This window comes from Toxotes jaculatrix, chromosome 11 (genome assembly GCF_017976425.1).
Source record: "Toxotes jaculatrix isolate fToxJac2 chromosome 11, fToxJac2.pri, whole genome shotgun sequence".
Taxonomy (NCBI): domain Eukaryota; kingdom Metazoa; phylum Chordata; class Actinopteri; family Toxotidae; genus Toxotes; species Toxotes jaculatrix.
The window spans coordinates 13,597,450-13,623,629 of record NC_054404.1 but is presented as its reverse complement, the minus strand read 5'-3'; the positions used below and the strand labels follow the sequence as shown (position 1 = coordinate 13,623,629).

The 26,180-nt window shown below is 42.5% G+C and overlaps 1 protein-coding gene across 2 annotated transcripts; it reads right to left on the bottom strand.

The window, feature by feature from the left end:
* Positions 1–194: 194 nt before the first annotated feature.
* On the bottom strand, positions 195–24,519 carry LOC121189177 (vinculin-like). 2 transcript variants are annotated; one of them, XM_041049056.1, is made up of 23 exons: positions 24,105–24,517; positions 17,516–17,586; positions 16,276–16,426; positions 15,443–15,551; positions 14,139–14,261; positions 13,037–13,197; positions 12,654–12,656; positions 11,182–11,272; positions 10,942–11,089; positions 10,679–10,832; positions 10,219–10,394; positions 8,970–9,160; positions 7,970–8,169; positions 7,492–7,620; positions 7,194–7,343; positions 6,968–7,076; positions 6,509–6,811; positions 6,297–6,421; positions 5,697–5,882; positions 4,222–4,398; positions 2,960–3,163; positions 2,775–2,879; positions 195–2,243 (listed from the first exon to the last, which is right to left on the bottom strand). In XM_041049056.1, the coding sequence occupies exons 1-23, from the start codon at positions 24,270–24,272 to the stop codon at positions 2,097–2,099; spliced, it is 3,381 nt and encodes a 1,126-aa protein (XP_040904990.1). In that variant the 5' UTR covers positions 24,273–24,517; the 3' UTR covers positions 195–2,096. The 2 variants fall into 2 exon arrangements, with proteins under 2 accessions (XP_040904990.1, XP_040904991.1); XM_041049057.1 differs by lacking the exon at positions 4,222–4,398 and having other exon boundaries at positions 24,105–24,519.
* Positions 24,520–26,180: the final 1,661 nt, after the last annotated feature.

Genomic DNA, 26,180 nt, shown 5'->3' with positions numbered 1-26,180 from the left:
TTAGTACTAATTAGCAAAAATTACCATGCAAACATGCTACATTATATTAATATTAATGCATTGTACTGTCAGTTGGATTATCATTGTACTGAAAGCAATGAATACTTGAATTCAACTATTTTAAGTCAAGTTCCCCAACAACACTCACTTATTTTATGTAGCAGTACCAGTGAATTAAGAGGCCGACTCCAGTCATAATTATAGTCTTTAATTCTTCCAAGGCACAGCAGATGTGTTGGCAGCGCTAGAAGCTATCAGAATACATTCAGGGTGTGAATGAACACATCAAGTACACACAGAATTACACCCTGTCGCTCTCAGTGAGGGGTCAGTGACTGCTACATGCTCAGTAGGCCCAAATAAAAATGAAAATATGCGGTTTACATTCTGTGCTGCTATTCTGAGCTCTGTCCCTCTGCCATCGTTGGGACGGCTCACTTGTACTGTCTAAGTGAAGAGGCTTCACACATACACACAGGCACACAATTTTTCATTTAACAGCTAAATTTGCCCTGCCATTGTAGAAAAAAAAAGTAATAAAACTCGATGAAATACTGTTTAGGGAATGAAAATATGCATTTAATGATCTGGTTGCATGTAATGTTGAGTGGCCTCTTATGAAACCTGAAACTGCTGTGTTATTATTCCAGACAAAAACACTATTTCCTGTTTGTTTTTTGTTTGTTTTTTTTGTTTGTTTTTTTTTGATACAAACCTAAAAAATAACTAGATGGCTGGACTGGCATCAATGCCTGATTTCACATTAAAAGGTTGTTTTTGTTCTCAAACCACCGGGGTCGTCTAGAAAATCTGTATTACAATGAGGTTTCAGAGCATTCAGAGAGGGACTACCGAGCTCACATATGGAGACAAGTCTAAAAACAGGACGGGGGACGGCTGTCTAAAATCATTGGTTTTGATTTTTTTTTTTTTTTTTTTTGGAAAAAGTCTAAACAGTTCAACTGTTACAGAGATAGCACAGAAAAAAAACAACCCCAAACAATTAGTTAAAAAAAATGCAAAGCAGGACAAAACATTCTCTCTCTTTTTCTTTTTTTTTTGCTAAAAAATAACAGACCACAAAAATTACAACAGGGTCTCTTAAGAGGAGGGTCTGCCTCGTTGTTTTTAATAACCTGGATTTTAAGTGTTAATAGAACTTTATGATGCTTATAGTAATAAAACAAATCCTTTGGCATTGTTCACTGTGAAAGTTAAACAAAATTAAAACAAAGAAAACAGGCATAAAAACATCTGAACTAACCTTGACTTTCACTTTACTGTCACTCACACTGCCAAACCTCATGACTTATTATGTATCACCCTTCCTGTGGACAACAAAAAAAATCTCTTTATTATTAACACCATTTTTTTTTAGATTATACAACTGCTTCTGAAACAGTTTCATTTGCCTAAGAGTCACAACACTTTTAATCCAGAAGACCTTTTAGTTCTTCAAGTATAAACATCACCGGACAGCAGTGAGGATGTATCACCTTTGAATTTGTGGATCCACAGTTAAGAACAGTATTTTTACTAAAAGTAAACATGAAGAGAGGAGAGCCCATCATCAGCTCACACAAGACTCCACACTTTAGTGTCAGACTCAGTGAATAAAGCTCATAGCTGAGTGTTGTCCATAAAACAAATAATTACTGTATATACAACAGACAATAAGAAAATCTCACTGAGAAAAAAAAACTGAATGAAAAGTAAAATTCCTCTAGGAGATAATATCTTAGTGTCATAATTTGCCTTTAGAAAATAGAAAAAATTTTCATGCAAAAAATATATACCTGGGATTTGGATAAACTCTTGTAACACAACATACCAAAAATATATATTAAAAAGTTACAGATAAAGGGAACTGGAGAGCAAAGCTGAATTCACCCCAATAAATGAAACCTGCTTGGTACCAAAATCTAATGGTCCTGGTACAGACTACAATGGAGAATGAATCACCAAACCACCTGCAGTTTCCTCTTTGCAGAAGTGCACGTTTACCTGTGACGAGTACGCACGTTGCTACCTTTACATGAGGTGTGTGCTGTCGGTGCCAAGTTTAGAGTGTTACTAGTTTCAGTGACCAGGTTTGTTTATTGGTACCAGGGGGTCTTGCGCACCCAGCGAAGGGTGAATCCTGCATCTGTGCGGATCTTGATGGAGGCTGCTTCTGCTTCTCTGACAGTCTCCTTCACTGACTGCATCAGATTCTGGGCGTTATGGACCAACATCTCCGTGGCCTGGTCAGGGAAAAAATGAGGAAGTGAAGCATTTAATAAATAACAGAGATCTCTTTCTCAAATTGAATCGAAGGCAACTGGACTTATATTTCCAGTTGCCTTCGATTCAATTTGAGAAAGAGATTACAATGACCTGGATGAATGAGAACATTCACAGAAATAACAGAGATGAGATGAAATGAAGGAAGTTAGTGGTGAAAGAAGTATTCGGTATTCATTAAAGAAAATACAAATACATTCATGTAAAAAATACTCCATGTATTACATTATTAGAATAGTTAATACTGATGCATCAGTGTGTAAGCAGCATTTTACTGCTGTAACTCCTCAATGTGGAGCTAGTTTTCATTACTTAATATACAATTACCTAGTCCAGCTTCAAGGCCGGACCCCTCCTACGGGTCACAACATAAATTTGAGGGGTGTTAAATGGTCTGCAGATACTCTGAAGTTGAAATAGCTAATAGCTGTATTACGAGAGAAAAGTTGAGTGAGTGCCGAAGTTACATGCAGTTCTGTTTGTGTGTTTACCTGCTCTGACTCTTCTTCACTGATGTTTGTTCGTCCCAGCATGGTGGCTTTGACAGTAGAGAGGATCTTCAGCTGAGTACTGATGGTAGGGATTCGCTCACACACCTTAGGAAGGAGAAAAAAAATACATAAAGCCTTTTCTGTAGAAGAGTTTTTCTTATGTGTTTGTGTCTGTATGTCTTCACCTGTAGCAGATTAGTTCTGATGCGTCTGTCAGTGCACTGCTTAGCCACTTCCTTAGCCAGTCTTGTCACCTCATCTGAGGCCTTGGCGATGTCCTTAGCGCACTGAATCAGGGCTCGTTTGTTCCCGCTTCCACCTCGCACCAGCCGAGACATTTCTGCCATTAGCAGAGCCATTCGCTTGGCTGCTGCAATGATGTCGTTACCCTGTGAGGAAGGGGGAAGGGGGGTAGAGGAGGAAGCAGAAAGAACTGTGAGCAGCACACGGGAGAGAAGCATGGCTTTGGATAAGAGAAGAGAATGCAATAGAAACACACTGTATGGGTCATGTTTCCACACATTTAAATGATTATAATCAAACTGTAGGATACGGAAAATAGTGTTATCAGCAACAAATGTTGATGAATTTATCTGAATTACAAAAGAAAAACAGGCACCAAATTTACAAGCGTTTAGCAGAAAGCTGCATGCAGTGTCAGAGCACATTATATCCATAGCTTTGGAGGGAAACAGTGTTGAGGTTCTCACCGTCTCCCTCACATCACAGTCAACGTGAGGTTAGTTAGTACCCATGAGGCGATGCTCACAGCGTTGGAAGTGATCAGTACACACCCTGAGACTAAGAAGCAGAAGCAGGCGATCGTACTGGGCAGGCAGGCAGTCTAACGTCAAAGCTACGTCACCCAGAAGTCTTTGGGAAACTGTCATCCTTGGCTTCACAGGTTGTCCAGACAACGAGTGACTGACAACAGCGATAACAGCGAGACGGAGCGCCTGGCTCCTCCTTTAAACCACTTTACCTAATCATGAACATAGGGGGAGGGACTTGTGAAGCCAGTACCAGTTTATCCATGTGGTGCAACAAACAAACTTGCCATTCCAACAGTCCTCGACCTTTAGTGCAACCTTAGCATGGCATCAGCATAACCGTGTGTCAACCATGTCTGAGTGTGATGCAACAACAGTAAAACAGCAGCCACAGCTGGTTGGAGGTTTCCATAGTAGTGACAGATGCAGAGCTCATCAGCCACAGTGACAGTCAGCTAGTACTCCTGAGGGTGTTTCTTTGTCCTGCAGGGCTTTTCTTGTGTGTTTGCATGCTTGGATGTGTATGTGTGTGTGTGTGTATGTGTATGTGTGTATGCATGGGGTCAAACAGTACTTTATGATCCTCCCGGCAGCTTCAAACACTTGGAGCCAGTTACAAATACTGCCTGACCCACATCTGGTTGTGTGTGCGCTCATGTGCATGTATGTGCGCAGACCTTGCTGGACCACTTGCGCGCCTCCTGGTGGAGAGACTGGGCAGCTGCCAGAATGGGTTGATTGACAGGCTGGTTGGAGGGCATCATCAGCAGTTCTGGCTCATAGTCATCCTCACCATCAGTAAACTCATCTTCATCATCTACCTCCCTCTCCTCTACTGCCTCCTCATCGTCAGGCTGGGTAGGGCAGGGTGGGGGGTGTTGGTGGTTGGTTGGAGGAGTAAGGCCGATTGGGATGGGAAGGAAAGGGAGGGAGGCACAGAGGGAGGAAGGAGGAGGAGGTGGAGGAGAAGGAGGAGGAAAAAAAGGAGGAATATGGAGAAGAAGGGGAAGGAGAAAGCCAGGGAAGGCAGGAGGGAGGGAAGCATGGGAAAAGGAGGCATTTAGTACAGTATGAGAGGCATTGGATGGAAGAACAGAGGACAGGAGATTCACAAGAGGGAGGAGGAGCGAATGCAAGCACCGTGAAGGAGCCGGGAGAGGGGAGGTGAAAGTGCACGCATGGCCAAAGAAGGTTTTGTTGGGAGAAAAAAAAGAGGAAAGAGGAGCTGGCGTGGGCAGGCAGCAGGCCGATGATGTGTCTTACTCTGAGGCTGTGGCTGAGCTGACAGTTTGTAAAGCTTTAGCATAATCAAACACGGTCTAACTGTAACCAAAACCAGTGGTTGGCATCCTTCTTGTGTATTTAGGAGGCTAGAAGTGTGTCAGGGAACAAAGTGTGATCATGTGCCATTATAACAATTTTAATAATAACTTTGTGCCTGGTTTCCAAAGACACCTCTGATGCAAAGATCATTAAACAGGTGTGGAAAAACTGTCAAGAGAGCTATAGAGAGGAAAATGATTATATGCTTCACAAAGAAAGTGAGAGGGTATTATTCCTGGATAATCAATGGTTATATACACAGCTTAACTGTTCCTACACACAGTTCCTCCACACAAAAACATTTGAGACACACACATACAGAAGGAACATAGACACCAATAGAGATGAGAGCGTAGAGAATACAAAGTCTAATTTAAATACAATGCCCTTGTTCACTCGGTCTGTTATACATGGGAGACTGGATTGCCTCTTGACTTTTTTTCTGATATTTACATTGTGCATATATATTAAGCCATTAACAACCTAACATGCAGATACCGCGAACAGATGACAGTTTCCAGTTTCCCTCTGAAATTGGAATCCAGCCACTGATCTCCATATTTCAGGATCAACATGATTTCAGGATTAAAAAAAACAAAAACAAAACAAAACAAAACTTGTTTTAAGTGTTTTATGACCAACAGAGAGAAAAAGTGAAATCCTGGCATCATTTCAGTCACGTCTGCTAGCATGGCGTAGCGATAATATCACAAACCAGTTCCTTTATTTAACCCAGAGCTGTATGTGTGCCACTGATTTTGAAATTACACACATTTGATGGGGTGAATATGTAAGCCGTATATTTCTCTGCGTGTTTGTTTGAACTGACCTTGCTGGACCACTTGCGTGCTTCATCATGCAGTTGCCTGGCTGCCACCATCATGGGCTCGCTGAGCACCTCTCCGGCCTTCTGCTCCGGGAACTCCTCATCCTTCTCCTCGGGAGGAGGCGGCCGAGGCGGGGGCACCTCGCCCTCTGGCAAGGGGGGCTTGGGTGGCGCCTGCTCATCACTGACCTGGACAATACACACACAGATTGAAAGATGTCATATTCAGATAAAAATACTATACACTGGGCTTTGTGATGAAGCATGTGACACCATTTTATTATAGGTATAACGCCCCCTCCCCTTTGACTGGATTTTAAAGAGGCACCCTTCGTTAATTACTCCCTGAAACTGTGAAGCAGTTTACCTGAGTGTTTAAGAGACTCTAAAATCTGTAAATACAGAAACAGAGAAAATAGGTTTCCAGAGCTTTTAAAGGGCATTGATCACTTGCCAAAACTGGGCAGTGGTTTGAGGTATCAAGGTCACTGCTACCAGAGCTCACGAGATATTATTTTTTCACTATCTGTACTGCCATTGAAGTATTAACCTACGGTATGAAGATAAATGGTGGGTTCTTCAATTGTATGTGTGTGTGCTTACATGAAGCTGGTCAAGGTCTGGAGGTGGAGGAGGAAAGTCGGGCTCCTGAGGTTGGAAAGCTTCTCTAACTTTTCCAACGGCAGCCAGGATTCTCAGACACGAGTCCAAGTAGGCCTTTTGCAGAGCTGCAGGGAAAGGTGTGTGAACACTGTCTTTCTTTTTCATACAGTACAGTCTCTTGAATATGTGCTTTGCATAGTGTATTTCTATACCTTTATCCTGTATGTTCCCGGCTACTGCCTTAGCATCCATCACCATGGGTGAGATAGTGTGTGAGAGGATGTCTGACGCATGTTTCACTGTGTCTCTGAACCGCGGATCTTCAGAGTTCTCCACTTCCCTCTTAGCCACCAGCAGGACCCGATTGGCTCGTCTCGCTATGCTTGTTGCCCCGGCAACAAGCATTTGGGGCTGAACATTTGCCATGGCAACTCGGCACTTGTCGATGTCTTTCTTTATGGCCTCCTCAGAAGCATCTAACAGAGATTTGGTGTCGATGGCCTCGTCCACCAGACCTGGAGCCACAGAGAGACACACGGACAAACACACACACACAGATAAGCCTCCTATCTCATGTGCACTATATTAATGTAGTGTGGGAAATCTATTTGTTCCCAGCTACTGTAACTAGCCTACTTCAAAACAAGTAGGAATGAAAAGAAAATCCTCACCAGTGAGTCTCTCCACATTGTCAATCCACTGGTTCTTCATGGTATCGAAGTGCTCATATGCTGCTTTGTTTCCAGGATTCTTCAACAAGATCCGAGCAGCAGAGGTCACCTGAACATCAGCAGACATGTCACACTGAGAGGGTGTATGACGAACTCTGACAGCATTGTGCTTCATCAGTGTATGTAATCATGTATAAATCAGGGACACTAAAACAAACAGAAGCACCTGTGGTGTTAGCTCCCTGGCATGTTTCACAGCAGCATGTATCCCCTCTACTGTGTTCTTATTGGCTGTACCCACGGCAGCAGCTTTCTCTGCAGTCGCCCCCAGTCTACCTGCGTGGGTCTCAAAGTTCCCTGCACGCTCTTCAAAAACCTACGACAAACATTAGCGTTGGTACAGTCACACTAAAAACTCTTTACTCACACACAACATTCGGATAGTGCAGAACGAATGAGGTTTTGAAGATTACTTGCTGTTAGCATATTTATAAACAGGAGAGATTTTTTTGTATGTTACTGACCTCATCCCTGTTAGGGGCATCAGGAGGAGCGGTTGCAGCCACAGCCAGCAGTTTGATAGGGGTGGTGGTGTCACTGAAAACATCAGATACTTCCTGGGTCATCACCTCCTGCATGTGCTGCCTCAGGTCCTGGTAGAAGCAGAGTGGAGCTAAATCAGTCCACTAGGTGGAGCTCTGCACCAATACATTCAATAATAACCAACATGCATGCTTCATTTATACAAACCCAAGACTCCATGTTCAAGTGGAAAATGTTCAACATGTGCTGTGCATCATTTTCATCACAATTCCCCCAAATTTATCCTGGCATATTTTACACATTTGGAAACTTAAAGATGTTCAGTAAGATTTAAAATAACCACAGTGGGTTTGGAAAATCTTTTGTTTGGCTGCACAGCATGCATTTCTAATGACAGTGGAGTTTAAACCTGAGCCTTGATTCATTTATAAACTGATACGTGTGAGACCGTTGAGATACCTTGAGGCTGTCCTGCAGCTGTGCGGCTGTAGCTCGTGCATGAGGGGCCTCAGCCTCTCCCCTGCCAGCCATGTCTGCCAAAGATGCCATTAGAGCCTCTGTTCGGTCGCAGCGTCCAATCATATCCTGGCGATATGGGCCTAACAAGCCTCCTGCCAACCTCCTCCCTTCTCCAACCATTCCTCTGATTGCTGCCTGACCTGGAGACAAACAATCAATCTTACATCACATCTGGATACCCTATATGTTCTTAGTGCCCAAGAAAAAAACCCAGATATAACAATTAAAGGTCCTTATTTAGACACAGAGCATCTCTAAATTGCAGCACAGTGTTTTTTTTATTTACTGGAAACATGGCCTGATAAACAACTGCAATACAAGGGGTGAGAAAAGATTGCAGTTCAATTGTAAATTAGATAAGGTTTCTGTGTTTTGGGGCTGTGCTGACCACATGAAGTTTCAAGGACGTCATCTTGTGATTACTATCTATAGTGTTTAGTTATATCCTCTAAGAAAGCACGTAGCAGGAAGGTACCTGTGTTCCACTGTAGCCTCTCACACTCTGCTCCCATAGGGAAGCATGGGAGAAGAAAGGGAAACAAACAAATGACAAAAAATGGGATATAGCAACAGACTCAAAACAAAGCATCAAAAAATATACCATAGTCACCGAATGACTAAGTGAGTCAGGCTAGTCAGTCAGTGATTAATGTATGAGGTACATCACTGTGGGAATGAAAGGAAATGGCGTAATTTACAAGCACAGTTGTCATTTCTGTACAGCATTCAGAAATGTGTCCTCACTGACACCACAAACACTTCACGTCTCTCAAGATCTTTTATATAAGGCTAATTGCGCAGAGACGCCATAACCACTTTCACACTCCCTCCATCATTGACATATACGAGGCTGACAAAAGGCATAGAAGGTCAGAGCGTTTATTTTTGAACCAAACTACTACATCATCCCTCCCTGGAGCCGTCATCCAACCTCGCTCACCTACTCCTCTGTCATCCACGCCAGGGTTGTTCACCCAGCGGAGGGCCTGCTCCATCTTGCCCTCCAAGGTGACGGCAGGCTTGGCTGGTCTCATGTTTGCAACTGCCCGGTTGGTTTTGGACTGCAGGGTCAGGAGAGCCGCCCCGATCTGCTTTGCCAGTGCACGGGCCTCTGGGCTGTCACCTTTACCCCTGAGACAGTAACAGACAGACAGATGATGAAAAGGGAAAAAAAAAACAGAAGCCAAAGTCTAGGAATGAGTTGTTAAAGGCAGATTTCTAGCCTGTCAAATTTACAGCGTTTCACCATTCCCCTCTTTGACACCATCCTAAAGGGGAAATACCACCATCAGAGGCTGATGCCACTTTTTTTTTTGGTCAACATGAATTTTTGTCTTGTATTACTGGTTTGTACTGAGAGCATATGTGTTTTCCACAGGCATAGGTGCAAGTTCTGGTCCAGGATAATAATTCAGGGCCATCCTGGCACAGATCAAGTACATTTCTAATGAATTTCATTATTTCTGATAGATCTGAGGCCACAGGAATAAAATATTATAAAATATTCTTAATATATTGATTTATTACACAATAAAATACATCTGTTTGATAAATTACAGACTTTAGAAATGTAGTATTTGTTTTGTGACCTTGTTTTGTCAGTTTTTATGAGATAATAATAAAAAGGGATCATGTGTCTACAGAGCCACATATTGTAAAAGTATGATCTGTTCCAGTTAGGAGAACACCTGGATCTAGACAACAGCTGGGTCATGTGGCATACTTTGCCATGTTTATCTCTCATTTCCTTTTATGGTCAGTACATGCAGTGGAAGCGCAGCACAGAATATGTATCCCTAATGGTGACTCACCTTGCTGTGATTCACTGAACTGGTGTACCATTTAGGAAAACCTGAGAATTTACTTCAAATATGAAATTCAGTGGCATGAACCTTGAACTCAGTGGTATTTTCCTTTAAGGCCTAGAAAGTTTTCATCCTCAAACTGACCCGCCACATACAAACTATAACCCCATCTGTTCCACACCATATTCAAACACTCAGAAACCTTATGGTAGGACTGATGCCCAAGGTTGACAGGCAACAGCATATTTTCCAGGCAGGTAAAATGTGCCAGCTATTGGTGGCATGAGGTTGCAGTTTGAGCCTGGAAAAAGAGGGTCTAAGAGTTACTTAAAGTAATGACAAAACATCATTAGTCATGCACGTGGCAGAAGAGGGAAAGCGTACTGTTTGCGTAGCTCCACAAGTCTGGCGGTGAGTCCTGCAATCTCACTGATGGAGCGCAGGATGTCATCCCTCTCTTTGGGGTCTTCGCACAGATCAGCGATGCGTTTGGCCTCTGCTAGCAGTGCTCTGATATTCTCCTCCCCCTCAGGGCCACCATTAGGATCAGCCAGCCAGGCCTAAAGAATGCACATACATGACTTAGCTCCCTTCTGATGAAATAAGCAACGTCAATCTGTACAAAAACACCACAAGAAAGCTTTAAACATGTCACAAAATATTGTATATTTTAAGAATTGGGTAAGCTGTTAGGGTCAGGGTCACTGAAAATACCACACCTCTTGCTTGGAAATGAACAAGAACATGAGAGACAGAAATAGCATAAATATAGTGCAGAGAGGAGGCCTGATTCACTGGGGAGGGGGTTAACATGGATTACTGTGTTGTTGTTGTTTTATCTGACCTGTGCAGCGTCCAGCCTCCTGGAAATGGCCTGCTTGGCACTGATTAAAGCCTCCAGTCTGCGGGCAGCACCGTCCACTTTGCCAAATAACAAGTCTAAGCCCTGTGAGCACTGGCCTGCGCGCTGCACACACCCCGGGGTCGGGCCCTGGCCTCTGTCATTAAAAAAAAAAGCAGTTCACACATGACAACAAAATACATCACATTAAAAAAGAGAAGTAAAGAAAACAGTTTAGTTCACATTGTCTCATACAAGCATGCTACCTGGCGCGTAGGTCTGCGATTTGGTCAGTCATTTGTCCCAGAGCCTTAGTGGTTGCCAGTATATCTTTCCTCTCCTTCCCAGCACACAGCTCTCCCACCTTACCAGCTTCATCCAGTATCACACGCAGGGCAACCTCACCGGGGTCTCCTAGGGATGGCAACACACCATAGGATGAGACTTTGGAATAACATCTAAAGAGCTGTTTTAGCTGAAGGCAGGATAAAAAAACAAACAGTTACCTGGCTGTCCATGAGGGTCTTTGAGCCAGCTTTTAGCTTGTGCCATCTTTGTCTCAATCAAAGCCAGAGACCTCTTCAAAGCCTCCATATCCTGAGGTAAAGAGAAAACACAGCACAGTGAATAGCTTCCTCCAAACACCATAAGAAGGTTCAACTTCACATTATGACATACCGTTAATGTTGACAGCCTGATAAATTTATATTTTAACCATTATTAATTAATTGATTAATGATTGATTTACAAACATTTATAGTTGCAAACTTGGTGACTATTTATATACTATAAAGTTTGGCCATTGATAGTTGATTACTGTGTTAGAAGCATTGTAGCCAAATGTATCGACTTAATTATGGGTTCAACTTAGTGAACCAAGTGTTACTTTCATTAGTGTTTATTATTAATCTGTAAAGCAGTAATAAATAATGTATTTACCATGAATAAAGTCATAATAACACAAGCTTTTATGTTGTATTGTAAAATGGAACCCGTAAGTTTTCAGAAATTCTCTACAGCTCAACCAGTTAACTGATTTGTTTTTAAAAATAATAATTACATATGATAAAGGGTAAAGTTAGACATTTAAGAAGGCATAATAATGTTATATCTAAAATACCACAATTTCACTGCTTTATACCAGGTGGAGAAAAAAAAAGCCTTTTTCCAGCTCAGAGGAGAATGAACCACTTAAATGGAACCGTTCAATACAGCCCATCTATTATGGATGTGTCTGGAAACCAACCAGTTTATTTCTATAATTCATGACCTGAGCGGAGGACAGTCATCGTGTGCCAGCGGTTTCCCCCACAAGCTGACAGTAAATGCTTATCACAGCTCATACACAGAGAATGCAGTATTTCCACAGCAAATACACACTCTCACACAGACACACAAAAAAACACAGACAGATCATTGTCTGAGTGTGCAGAAAAACATGCAGGATTACAGGTTGGACTACTGAAACACATCTTAACTTTATCAGTAAAGTATCCTATTGCACAACCTCTAACATATGTGCCCAAAATGTTTGAAATATTTCCAAAAGATTATACGAAAACAGCCTCTTATTGTGTTACTGATAGTTTTATCACACAGTAAACATGAGCAGCAGAAAGAAAATACCATGTTTGAAAATTCTGAAGCAGTTATTGTTGTTTCTGTTTTTTTTTAATATATAAGTTATGCAGCTTGAAAACTTGAAAAACTGTCATCTGTTTCATGCCATTTGACTCAAATGGACATCTACAGACAAACATATGCACATATAATAATACAGTGATGAAGCATGTGTACTGTAGAATGTCAGCAAACTAAAACACAGGACATACCAGCATGACACAGATATATACAGTAGATATATAAAACTATATATACATATATGTACAATATAAGCATGGGGACATTTCCTTCTTTCTCTCACACACATTCACACTTGCATGCCGGAAACTGCAGAGGGGGAGAGAAACAGGCTTACCTTCTACAGGGAGGAAAAGAATGGAGGAGGAAGGTAAAGAAAGAAAGAAAAGAAAAAGAAAAACCAGGAGTTATACTACCGAGCAAAAAGAAAAGTGGAGACAAAGTAAAGAGTGAATTTTTTGAAGATGGTCTCTACAGCACAGAGGGACATGTGGATTGAGTGTGTGGCTGTGTGTGTGTGTGTGTGTGTGTGTGTGTGTGTGTGTGTGTGTGTGTGTGTGTGTGTGTGTGTGTGTGTGTGTGTGTGTGTGTGTGAACAGGCAGTCCAAAATCAAAAGTGTCGGATTTAGGTAAGTGGGGAGCCATTTTTTTTTTTAAGTTGGGGGTTTAGGGGTTTAAAATGTAGAAAATCTGAGTTCACATGTGCAGCACAGGTTGTACCTTATTGGCCCATGCATCTTCATCCCACGTGGTGAGCTGTAAGACTCTTATAATCTCGTTGATTTCAGCACTCATCTTTTCAAAGGTAAACCTTCTGTTCCTCTCCGCCTCCTCAACACCGGCACCTCGACTGCTCTTGGTTGCGACAAAAATCTTTATGGCTGAGGACAGAAACATGAGCATTTATGAATACAGCCACAGAGGAGCATAGATTTATCACATAAGCTATAAAACTGTCCATTTAAAGCCACTATTTATTTGAAAATCTCCCACTTTGGTGCCCCACCAGTAATGCAGAATCAAAAAAGAGCAAAGAGCCCAAAATAAAACCTAGACAGCACCAGGTTTCACCAGACCTATCAACAAATAAAAACTGCCTTCAAAATAATGTGAAATTTCTAATCTAGCAACTCTCAAACTGGCAACTAGCCAGGGAAATATCTGGCTATTTGGCGGCTAAATGAGGTCAGCGTTGAGTTCACCATTCAGCTGTTAACTTATTTACAGTGGGTACAGTGGGTTTGTTAGAGCTTTTTCACTGAAAACAGCCTGAGATGGCCCATGGAAATATGAGAACCATGAGAGTGAACCAGAAAAGTAAAATGATGATCCATTAAACCAAAACAATGGACTGAAAGACGCTAACAAGCTCTGTTAAGCAGAGGGGAACTGTAGAGTCACGTGATATTTATCTCTGTGTGTTCCAGCCCCTTTTAATAGTAGTAATCATGTGATCCATTGTTGATATTAATTATCAACAATATTGATTATAGCCACTTTCAGTTGCAAAATGGCTTAGTAACTTTGCAAGTCCAAACTTCTTTGACATTACATTCACACCGAACATTCATGTTTGAATGTACAGCTTGCAAAAGCTGTGACAGTGGTTGTCTTCTTTGCTGGTGCAGAATACAGTATGAGAGATGCCAGTAGAGCAGCCAGTGGGCGATGTGTGTATGTGTATGTGTGCAGTCAGTCTGACATCCCCAGCAACTAATGACTGTAATTACCAGTGTTGCTATAACAACCGCTGGATGCTCAGTGACCTGCACTGTCGTTTGCCCACATACATACACAGACACACACAGTCGTACATACACACCTGATATAAGAACAGGCAGCAGCTCTTTGACAGTGTTCATGGAGCTGACTAGCATCTGTCTGTGCTCTTGGTGCGTCAGCTCCTGCTGCCTCTCCTCAATCATCTTCGACATTTTGGTCATCCCTAAGGACAGAGAGAAAGATGCAGAAAATGGTAGAGAAATTGGGTTCGGCATTAGCGTCACAACTTTAACGCTTTACGCTTGAAGGATCAGAGGCTGAGGGCATCCCTCACTGTTTTCACCAAATGAGTAGTTCCAACACGTCCAAACATCATTACCTCATGAATGACTGATCTCGTACAATGACAGCATCAGTCAAGTGTGAGAAAACCTTGGCATCACATTTCCTCCAGCTCGTTATGCCACAGGGCACTGACAACACAACTGACCTTTTACCCCTGATGATAAATAGACTGTTTGTGGTCCTGCTCCCCTGCCAGTGAAAAGACTCTGATCTTTAATCACAGCATCTTAGTTTCAGAAGAGCAGCCAGTGGTTCATTTAGTTTTTCACCATGACAGATGGATCTTTAACCCAGAAAACTGTCTGAAACAAAGGTTGATTACATAGTTCATGTTTTAGTGGTGGCCTTTAGAAAATATTGCCACCAATGCCAAAAAAGCGTGATGCATTGGCGATGACCTTTTTAAATTATTCAGGCAATTATTTATAGATTTCCTTCAGTTAAAAGAATTTTAATAAAGACTCGGTTACTCATAGGACTCCAAATCACTGGTGCATTTGTTGATAAATATTATGCTTTAGCAAAGTTTACCTCAAGCCCCCATAACTAGAACAGAGCTGCAACTTAACTATTATTTTCACTATCAATCTGTTGATTATTTTCTTGATCAATTGGTTGTTTTGTCTTTATATTGTCAGAAAATTCCATTCACAAAGTCCAAAACCAAAGAATATTCACTTTTCTGTCATATAAGTTCAAATCATCACAATTTGGAAGGTGAAACTGCATATTTACAGTGATAGCCCATGATACTGAGAACTGGCTGAAAATGAGATTTCTGTATTGATTTTATCATGATGCCATTTACTGATCGCTTGGATTGGTAGCAGTAAGCCTTACCCATTCTCTGAAATACTTTTTATCAAAGATTTAATAAATCTCATTCTCAATTCATTTTTAGTTTTTTTTTAATCTAGAAGACTCTTACAACATCCCCCATGTTTGATTCTAGCTGAGAGCCTTTGTTGCTTGCGCCCTCTCAAGGCATACAATTTGAATGGAGGCTCTTCAAATTAATTTAAAGTGGTATTTTTGTTTAAAAAAAAAGTTCCTGCTAACCTGGTCCCAGGTTCTTGGTGTAAGTGATGAGGTCCTCCATGGTCTCCACCACCTCAGCTACAGTCAGATACTCTAGGATACCTTTACACACCCTGATTATCTTACGCACCTACAGCAGGACACAACATGGACATAATGACAACCAGATGAGATGAGTGTATACAAGCAAACAGGCTGGTGACAAATGTCTTTATTAGACAAATGTCTTTATTAGAGAACCAAATTCAGTGTGCATGAGCTTTTTTTAGACAGCACTGAAGTTAGCCTGTTGTCTGGTGTCTTTGTGTGTGTGTGTGTATGAGTGTGTACAGTCTTGTGATGTACGTCTTGTGACTGTGAGAAGTTGCTCTCTCAAAAATGAGGCTAGTGATGAGACATGGTGCGCATAATCACGTGCCCAGTGTGATTCCACTTATGGAGCTGCCTTAAAACATTCAGAACACACACACACACACACACACACACACACACACACACACACACACACACACACACACACACACACACACACACACACACATACACACACACACACCATACCAGCTGGTTCACAACCTCGTCTACACACATATATACACAGAGCCGGCACACACATACACACATCCTGAGTTATGACAGTGGGAAGTCATTTGATCTCAGTGATTAGATCTGGCTGCATTTGAGACTCCATTAAAGACTTGCTTGAAGCTGAGATCCTCCTTCCTCTGTACAGCTATATAAAGCTTTATTTCCCTGAAAGATACCACACCTCTGTAGTAAAAGTGATTCTCAGGACACACATGTGGACACGAAGAGGCAAACACGCACACACGCACACACACACACACACACACCTCTGCCTCATCAAAGGTGAGGAGCAGGTCGGACGTTCCAGACAGTATCCCTCTGGATCCATCGATCAGGTAATCTCGTGCGGGAACAGAGTATGGATCGGCCTTTAGCATCTGAGCAGCCTGGACGAGCTTAGAGCTGGAGTTCTCCACCCTGAAAAAACACAGCTGGCTTTAAATGAGCAGTCAGGAATAAATCCAGCATATACATCTACCAAAAACAAGAGTTAATCACCCAGGACATCACGTAGATTAGATCTTCAACACTTAAAACCAAAACGAGATGGTTAAACTTGCAAAGTGTCATCCAAGAAAAGTGAGTTGATTTTCCAGGTTTTTACATTATATACGTATACAGAAAACTCAGAAGTTATGAACAATGTGAGACTGATGAAAGTTCTCAGCTTTCATTTTCTATTCTTGAATTCTTGGGGGTCAATGATCAGCTTAGCCTGAAGAAGGTGATGGATTTTAAGAGCACTTGAATAAAGCCCAAGTCCCTCCTCTTTCAGACCCTCCATTGGTCAGGGTATCGATGGCTGCTGGTTCATCTATATTTAGGTGGGTTCACATTCCCACATGCCCCCTCCTAAGCCCTGCAAGTGAGATTTATGGTGTAGTGCCCTGTGTATATGTGAGTGAGCAGTGAGAGAGCAGTCTGTGGATTTGTCTGAGGTCTGGACCCTTTTCTTAAAACTAAAGAACTAAACAGGAATTTGAAAAATAAGTCATGACTGGAAAGGATCACATGAAGAAAACAAACCAGAAACAGTTAATATTAATGTAAATGCACAGCAAAAGCACTGGCATGCACACAAATGCAACACACATACAGGCAAGCAAAAACAGCCTGAGGATTGCTGAGTAGCAGCTCTCAGCCGACACCCAGAGTTCATGTCAGCTCTCTGGATGCAAGCTGGAAAACAACAAACAGCCTCTCAGCGGTCTGGATGCTGTAGCCGGACAGTCACCCAGGCTCGGCCTCAGAAGTGGCTCTTTGTTGCAGCTGGGAACACAGCCACGTTTCCTGACATTAAATCGCCTGGAATCTCCTTTTTTTAACAAGTTCTCAGTCTGCTGAGATAAAGTGGATCATTTCCATAATTTTGTCACTGGACATTTCTGTGAGTGGCTGTGGGTGAGAGAGGGATGGAGGGACAGAGGGACAGAAGGAGGTATAGAAAGAAACGAGAGCAGTGTTTTTTCTTCTGAAGCATGCATGGTGCCTCAGACACAGACTCACTTGATGAACGCTGGAGGCATGTCCCTCTTCATCACCTGGTCTTCGGTTGTTTGGACTGTTTCCTTCCCCACCTGCAACACACACACACAGGTGGACCATTTATTTTATTATCATTAGCTGCAGCAAAAAAGGAAATAGTATTCAAGTGAGCCACTATTAATAGGCTGAAGGGTGAACGAGTATGTATCAATTCACACCTATTTCAACCGTGCATGCATGTCATATCTGTCAAGCTTCGAGGGGAAGCAGCTCAGGCTCAGGTTGACTCGGCTGTCTGTTATTCTACATGAGGACAGGTCAGGGGAGAGACTTTTATTTTGCTGCAAGCTGACCTATATGTGACCATGAACGGAAGGTCTGTAGTGAAGATATCACAGAGTCATCAGTACAGCGGAAACAATACGGAATATGACATTCAGCTTTCTTTTTACTGCACAAATCCAACATGGCAGTCATAAGTGGGAGTATTGATTTTTCCATTAGGGTTTCTTGATTTTTTTTCCCCCTCCTTATTCCTCAAACGTTTTCTTTCTGAATGTGATGTAAACTTAAAACTTTGACGTTTTCATGCCCTCAAGTTTATTTCAATGCATTAAGGACATTGATTAAACTCTTCTGTTGATTTGGTTGCATGTAATTAATATTCTCCCTCCGCAAATATGTAAACGGTAACAGTAAACAATTTTCTTCTGTATTATGTTTATTGCAATAACAGATTATCACCCCCATACTGACTCTGTGGTTTGGGTGATTAAAATCGGAATAATTAACATACACTTCTCCGCAGCACTTATCAGTCAAAAGCTGTTTATCTTTCAGTTCCTGTTATCCTATTTTCTTGTTATTTGTTCTGCTGACTAGATTTTGTTTTTCTTTCTATTGAGATGACATATTCTTATAAACTCCTGGCTCTTTATTCGCTGCACACGCACGCATAAAACAATCTCTAACTTATCTAATGCCCACACTGATGAATGCAGAAGAACAAACATACACAATATAAAAAAAAATCTCTCCTGAAGACTGAAAACTTAAAAGTGACATAAAAGTGCACTGAGTACAAAATCACACATACACACCTAAACATACAAAGATACACAGCAGGATGACATTGCTCGCTTCTCCTGCAGATGTTCATATAGGGACGCAGCTGGCTGAAAGACCATGTGACACTGGCCCCCACACACAAAACACATCCCACACCCACACACACAGATGCACCCACACACACACGCATACACACAAATACTTGAGATGCAATTACAGTGAGATGATGACATTAGTCTCTTGCTGCTGCGTCGATGAACGGCAGTTAATAGACTTCCTGGCTCCAGAGACTCAGGAGGCCACCATCACACAGCGCGTTCAAACAACACAGTTTCACCTACACACTGAGATCCAACCGCTCTCTGCTCTTCACATGTGATTTCTTTTCAGATTTTACAGACAATTTAGCAATTACACACTTCTCCTCTCATCATACCCTGTGGTTGGTAAGAACTAAAATACAGCAAGAAAAACGATTTTAGCCAGTTTTATGCTACTCTCTTTTGTGCTAGTATTACATGGATAATTAAAGACATTATCAGTGGTTGTGTTTGATTTACCATAGACACAAACAATCAAGTCTCATCAGGGTTTTCATCTTTGTGTACCTAATGCAACACAAAATAGCTCTTATTTTAAAGGGACAAGTCAAGCTCTTCTTCTTTTTTAAATATGAACTTGAACTAAACTAACTACCAACTACCAGTGAAATTTTAATCTCTGTTTTACATCAGAGCACAATGAGACATGCTCCGCTGGCAGCCAAAAAAGAAACACAACATTAAAAGATAAGGAGAGAGAGACAACTTTCACACGGTGAGAACCTAATATACAATCTAGGTTATAACCTAAAAGATATTTTACAAGATGATTCTATCCTTTCTAAACTAAAAGTGTACTTTGGCAACCTACCATAGTAATTTGTTAGTTTTAGTTTCTTTTCCACCTTATTTACTGTGCAGTTATCAATCTATATAATATGGTTGTCGGTGCTTTAATTCCATTTTAATGAATGTTCACAAACACTTCTAAAGGGATTGATTCAAATATCTGCGGGCCTCAGTGTGCCTTGGTGAATTTCCTTCTTTAAAGGAAGCAGGGAGATTCCCAGCTCTAAAATGTGAGGAATGCAGCTCTACGAGTTAAGAGCAGGTCGACAAAACCCTCCTGACAACCTCAGCGAGTCACATCAGGTGACTGATCACAGAGTAAGCAGCAACACTTGGCATTGATTATTCAATACATCACTGAAGTGAAGTTAAGTGGCTCGCTGGACACACTTGACAGCATGATGTGTGTGTGGTTGAACAGCCTGAAAGGTGCGGCCTCCCCAGCAAGAAACAGACAGCTGTCACGATGGCTGACACGATGCATGCACAGGCATCAGCTCTGATGTGGGTTGCAGCTTTCATGATCTCTTTTTATGGATTCATTGTTTTAGATTTCATATTTTATGGAAACTTACAGTCCAATCTAATCAAAGAGTGACAGCAAATGTCAACCCCTGCAAATAATGATGAGTAATTTTGTTATTAGAAAATGTATTTGTGGCTTAGGGTTCACAGACAATGACCATGTTATCACAACATCTGAAGTTCCAAGTTAGTGACTAAGTTGGTGACCTTTGTTGCACGCTGTCCCTCCTGTGTCGCCTCATGCTCTGTCACTTTTCTACTCTGTGGTGTCAAATCAAGAAAGAACCATTTAAAATGTATAAGACAAGTACCAGGGCCTAAAGTCTCAAAATTGCATTTGCCAGGAGCCAAAATATCCAAGTATGCACAATTTATAATGTTAAGAAGTTGAGAAAAGCAAGTACAAAAAGAGCTACAAATCACATACATATCACAAATAACTTATCATATAACGTAATAGCTAACATGCCAGCAAACAGTTTCCAATTTCCACATTTAGCCGACACAGAGGAGTCATGCTTCTGTCCACCTCACGAGTGTATGTAAGAGTGTAAGTCCAATATTCACACGTTGATGAGATGAGAGTGAACAGAGTTGCGAAACGAAAAAACCAAAACAATGAGCTGAAAGGCTCTAAAATGACTAAAACACGTTGTAGAGCTGAGGGGAACTGCAGAGTAAGGGGATAATTGGGGGATAGAGGGATTTTCCATGCTAAAAGAATTGTCATTCAGTCCATTACTCATACGAAACTACTGGATAGAAGAGGTACGTAAATGACTTGAATGTTAAATTGATTAGTAAGATGACAGTAATCAATACTCTGTCAATTAACACATCAAATAATAAACTAACCATTTCATGTTTTACATGTTTTACAGAGCAGGCTGAGGACAGTTGGTGAGTGTGTGTTAGTGGGAATAAGGGTGTGGAAGTGGGAGGGTGGACTATGAGGCTTGGCAGCAACTAGTCTGAAGATGGCATAGACACTTTCCCTCCCTTGTGGGGTGCCAGCGTCTGACTGTAAGTGGCTATTTCTCTCGCTCTCCACATCCCTCCTCTTCTCTCTTCATTTTGCATCACGCTGTTTCGACACTTTTAGTCGGGAGTCTCACTCCTCGCATCCCTCCTCTCCTTCTCTCCCTCTCTTTCTGCTCTCCTCTGTCAGAGTGTAGTTACTTCACTCAACGGTAAATCTATTTATTCCTTCCTGCCCCTCCCCCAGACATACTCAGACTCTATGTTGACTCCCTCGGGAGAGCATACTTCTCAAACACCACTCTGTCGTCAGCACAAGTTCAGCAAGCTCACACTTTCTACCGAAATGCTCCGACAACAGCATCTCTCAGATCGCTTGTTGAATCAGCATCAACCCACGCACAACCTCTCAAAGATTGAGACTGACAGCATGTGTGTGTCTGAGTGTCTAAGTGACCTAGATTTTAAGGACCCCCCACTGTCAGCCCACCCTGGAACGGGTTAACAGTGTAATTGTATCAGTGTGCACTGGGACTCTTGTGGTGATGGTGGCATGTTGCTGTATACCGCGTTATGTCTTAGCTCAAACTGCGCAAGTGTAGAAATGAATCAGCTTTCTAAAATAAAGCGTATGTGCTCAGAAGTGTGCGTATTTGAGTGTTAGGTGTCCTTTACATCCAATTAAGTCTGTCTACCCAGCAACCAGCCACTGCTGATTTTACAAGCTCTGTTCTCAAGCACCTTTTGTGCTCTCCTTCAACACCTTCTTTTCACCCACTTCTAAACTCTCGGCCCTCTATCAGGGAACTACACAACTATCCACCGACTCCTCTTCAACTGCATATTTAGGCATTTAGATGGTGTTGTTATCCAGTAGTGTGTGAGAATGCAATGAGCCTCAAATCTTACGTCCCCAAAAATACCTCAGTAAATGATAGAAAAAGACATCAGATAAGAGCTGAGGATAAAGAAGGCCATTTTAACGTATTGCTTCCTTCTATGCCTGTTCCTGTGCAATACTGGAGTCCCTCCATCCTTACAAATTCTCTGCCCGACACCTTCCAGTGTGTCTGTGTGTCTTCAGCACTAATCTCTCCCTGTAGCCTCACATCTCCATCATCGGAGACCCAGCGACATGCTGGAGGCTGCTATTAGCCTCCCTCTGCTCACTGTCTGGATGGATCAACTGAATGGATCAACAAGGACAAGCAGAGAAAGAGAGAGATGGAGAGGTGTGCCCGATAGCAATTGGATATCAAGGACACAGTGGAGCTGGATGATATTACATAAAAGGGGATTTTTTTTCTTCATCAAGACACGGCATGATGTTTCATTATCAGTTAAATCAGGGGTGTCCAAACTGTTCCACAAAGGGCCGTGTGGCTGCAGGTTTTTGTTCCAACCAATGAAGAGCACACAGTTTGACCAATCAGCTGTCTGAAGGCTGAGATCAGTTGATTAAATGAGTCAAGTCTGGTGTGCTGGTGTTTGGCTGGAACAAAAAACCTGCAGCCACACGGCCCTTTGTAGAACAGTTTGGACACCTCTGAGTTAAATCATCAAAATGATCTTGTGTGTTCATGCATGCAGAAGCAGCAGCCTTGTATGAGCATTCAAAACTTTAACATGACAACAATTAGAGCAAAAAAGCTCTCATCACACTCACCATTCTAAAACGTTTATATATCTAATCATGTCATAGATTGAAACTAAATGACTTTATTTGATCTTGTGTCACATGCTGGATAACAGACTTTAGGACCTTTAAGACCCAACTGAAAGACTCTTCCGTTTGTGTCTTGTCCCTCATGGTCTATATGATAAATGGGTAAAATAGGTCAAATCAATACATTTTGAATATTGTGGCAGTGAAACCATGTTCCACACATCCTAGCATCACATTAAAGTAAAACATTTAACACATGGCCAGAAGAGCCGCAAAGCATGACAATGCATTTCAGCTGCAATGTACAGAAATGCACAGAATCAAAATCATTAAAAAGTCAGAGCAAAGTAAAACTGCCAAAGCAAAAGACCAACAGTAAACAGGCACCTGTTCTACTCTTGACCAAACATGAGCACTGTTTATCATGACTAAGTCAGCTACACTGGTGAGTGTGGCCTCCCACACACTGAAATACAAACTAACAGGAACCAGCTTCTTTTCTCCCTATCAGGTCCGGCGATTAAAATGTAAGCCGACGTGTGTTTCCTCCCGTCTGCTGCTGATATTTCCTGAGTGAGTGAGTGAGTGAAACCTGGTCGCCCCTGCATCAATAGCAATGACCCCAGATCAGCATTAATGATGTGGCCTGTATTGATTTTTCCAGTCAGTGCATGCCGAAGAGACATCAGTGTCTGGCTGAAGCCTGACTCTCTCTATACCAAATGACCATTTAGAACCAAGATGACAGAGAAAGTGATGGCGAAAATGACAGTGAAAGTGGAGGAGTCAAAGATGTTGGAAAGAGAGAGAACGGGGACGGAAGTGTAGGAGTTACTAGATGAAGGGGGAGTCTGATAAATGACTAAAGAGTATATCTGTTCTCTGTAGAGGTTATCACAATGAATGGGCTACATTTATTGAATTTATTGTTTTCCAAACTTGAGATTCTGCAATAATATAACTCAGTTCAATGAAGCTGCACCTCTCCCTTTGGAACAAGTGACATTTCCCTCTTTACTGATCATCCAGTGTGTGACTGAGTGAGAAAGAGGGAAACATGCATCCTGTTAATTCAATCAGCACTCGTTTCTTCCGCCCCACAAACTTCATTGAGCTCAGCAGTGTGCCTGTGTGTTGGGTGCACACAGACGCGCACCGAGACGCCAAAAAAAAAAAAAAAAAAAAAAAACGACTGCAGAAGCTCGTGAAACGCATGAGCGTCAGCTGGGTGCATGGCAGTTAACATTTTAATGGCGAGCAAAGATCAATCTGGGGATGCCATAAATTTATCGCCCCACAGAAAAATAATTAACTGCTTTGTGTGCAGTGCAGGACAGTTTGAAAGGCTGCTTTTCAAATAATTTATGACACTGATGGAATAAAAGCCACACTGTCAGACCACTCATTGCACCGGTTTGGAAGTTTTGGATGATAAATGTCACCGGATGTTGGCACTTTGCCGTGGTTCAAACTCGGGACTCACCCGTACAAGGTTGCTGACTGCCGCCTGCACCGCGGCCACCGGCACCGTCAAATCCGGGATGGCTTTACCGTCCACCTCCCCCTCCTCGTGCATGATGACCAGGTGGGAGATCTGCTGGGCCACCGGCTCCAGGATACTCTCGATGGTCTTGGTGTGAAACACCGGCATCGTGAACGACTTTTACCGCAGCCCTGACAAACGAAAGGCGGCTGGTCGTTCCAGCACTGAAGATCCCCCCCTCTCTCCTCTCCTTCCCTCTCCTCTCCTCTCCTCACCGACACCTACAGGAGGACAAATCCGGAGATGCCAGTCCAAGCCCCTGAGAAGAAACCCTCATGCGTCTCTCCTCCCGGTGTGCACCCGTCTCCTCTGGTGAGCACCTCAGTAAAGGCTGGACTCAGACGGTCGGTGTCCTCCGGTGGGAGCGACCCAAATCGTGACAGAAGGAATCACCGCCCTCCGCCCAATCACAGCGAAGGAATACAGCTGCCAAGCGGGTTGGTGTTGGTGCGCACAGACGCTTCCCCTGCACGCACACGCACGCACGCACGCACACACACTGCAAACGAGAGCTCTTCCCAAATTACGTCATGTATGCGAGTGGCCCAAAAAAGGAAAGTGCTGGGTAACTTAATGGGAAGAGATCGTAATTTCAGGATATGGGAGAAGAGGTATTTGGAAAGGAGGGGTTCAAGGTGCAACATCTACAACAGAGGGAGGTTGTAAACATAATTGTGTTGTGAAGCTGCTCCCTGCAGCCCTGATAAAGGTCATCTACATATCTGTGAAACCATAGAAGACGAGATGAGATCAGGATCTGCACCATGGCCTATAATGTTGAAGAAAAATGGTGGTGTGTGTGTGTGTGTGTGTTTTATGAAGCTTCAAACCTGCATCTGTCATATGATCTATGTTCATTAAAAGGTGGGTCAGGAGTTCATGTCTCCAGGCCTCAATGTCCAGGTCTAAATAAAGACCAAGGATTCAGCTTGCTGCTGGCTGCAGCTGAGAGAAGGAGTCTTAAAGATTCTACACTGTACCCACACACAGTTTCTACAGCTTCTTTACTCACACTCACCTCTTTACACCGAGGATCCTCTATGAGGAGCTGATTTAAAAACCCACCTGACAGAGTGCACTTTAAATTGTGTGTGCATTACAGTGAAGCCAATTCATTTGCTGTAGCAATTAACACATTAAAGGGAAATATTCAAATTTATCCTATACTGTAATTTATGGGTGCATTGGCACTGGTCTGGTTTCTCTGTCTTTCTTTCTGTGTGTGTGTGTGTGTGTGTGTGTGTGTGTGTGTGTGTGTGTGTGTGTGTGTGTGTGTGTGTGTGTGTGTGTGTGTGTGTGTGTGTGTAGTTGCTGGTAGGGTTGTCCCTGCTCCTCAGATATGAATCTGTGTTGGGGAAACCAGAGAACCCAGCAGCAAAAAAAGCGGTATTTATACCCCTGGGACCCTGTGACAGCCCAAGTCTGCAGCCAAGAGACCCCCCTGTGTGTGTGTGTGTGTGTGTCCAAAATGTGGGTGTAGAAAACAGGCTGCTATCCAAACCAGAGAGACTGGACAGTCTGGTCCACCTAGTTGGAACAGACCCTGTTACTGCCTTCTCCTCTGCTCTCTTCTCTTCCTTAGGAATTGTCCTTAAAGAGGAGTAGGTTTAGACTCACACTTGCGGCATCTCAAACCCATATATGGATTGAGAGAAGCAATAAAGTAAACTGGTGTGTGTGAGTAATTGAGGGGGAATAGGACAGTCTCTGATTGGCTCCAATAGCCCTGCTGTGAACTATCTGTATATATGGACTTGTCCAAACAGACTTTGATAGAAAGCATTGCAGCAGGTTGCTTGGAGAGGTTCTGAACTATGCTTTCAATAATGACGTGATGACTGGCTGGATTTTGGTTGTTCAGCGCTTACATACTTGCACTACAGACAGTCTCGGATCTCTCTGTGTTGCTGCTGTATATGCATTTGCGTTGACTGATTGCCACGATTGGAGCAGTGGTGCTTAGCGTTCGTGTGACATGTCTCTTTTTTTGAGAGGGGTGTGGGTGTTGGAGGTATG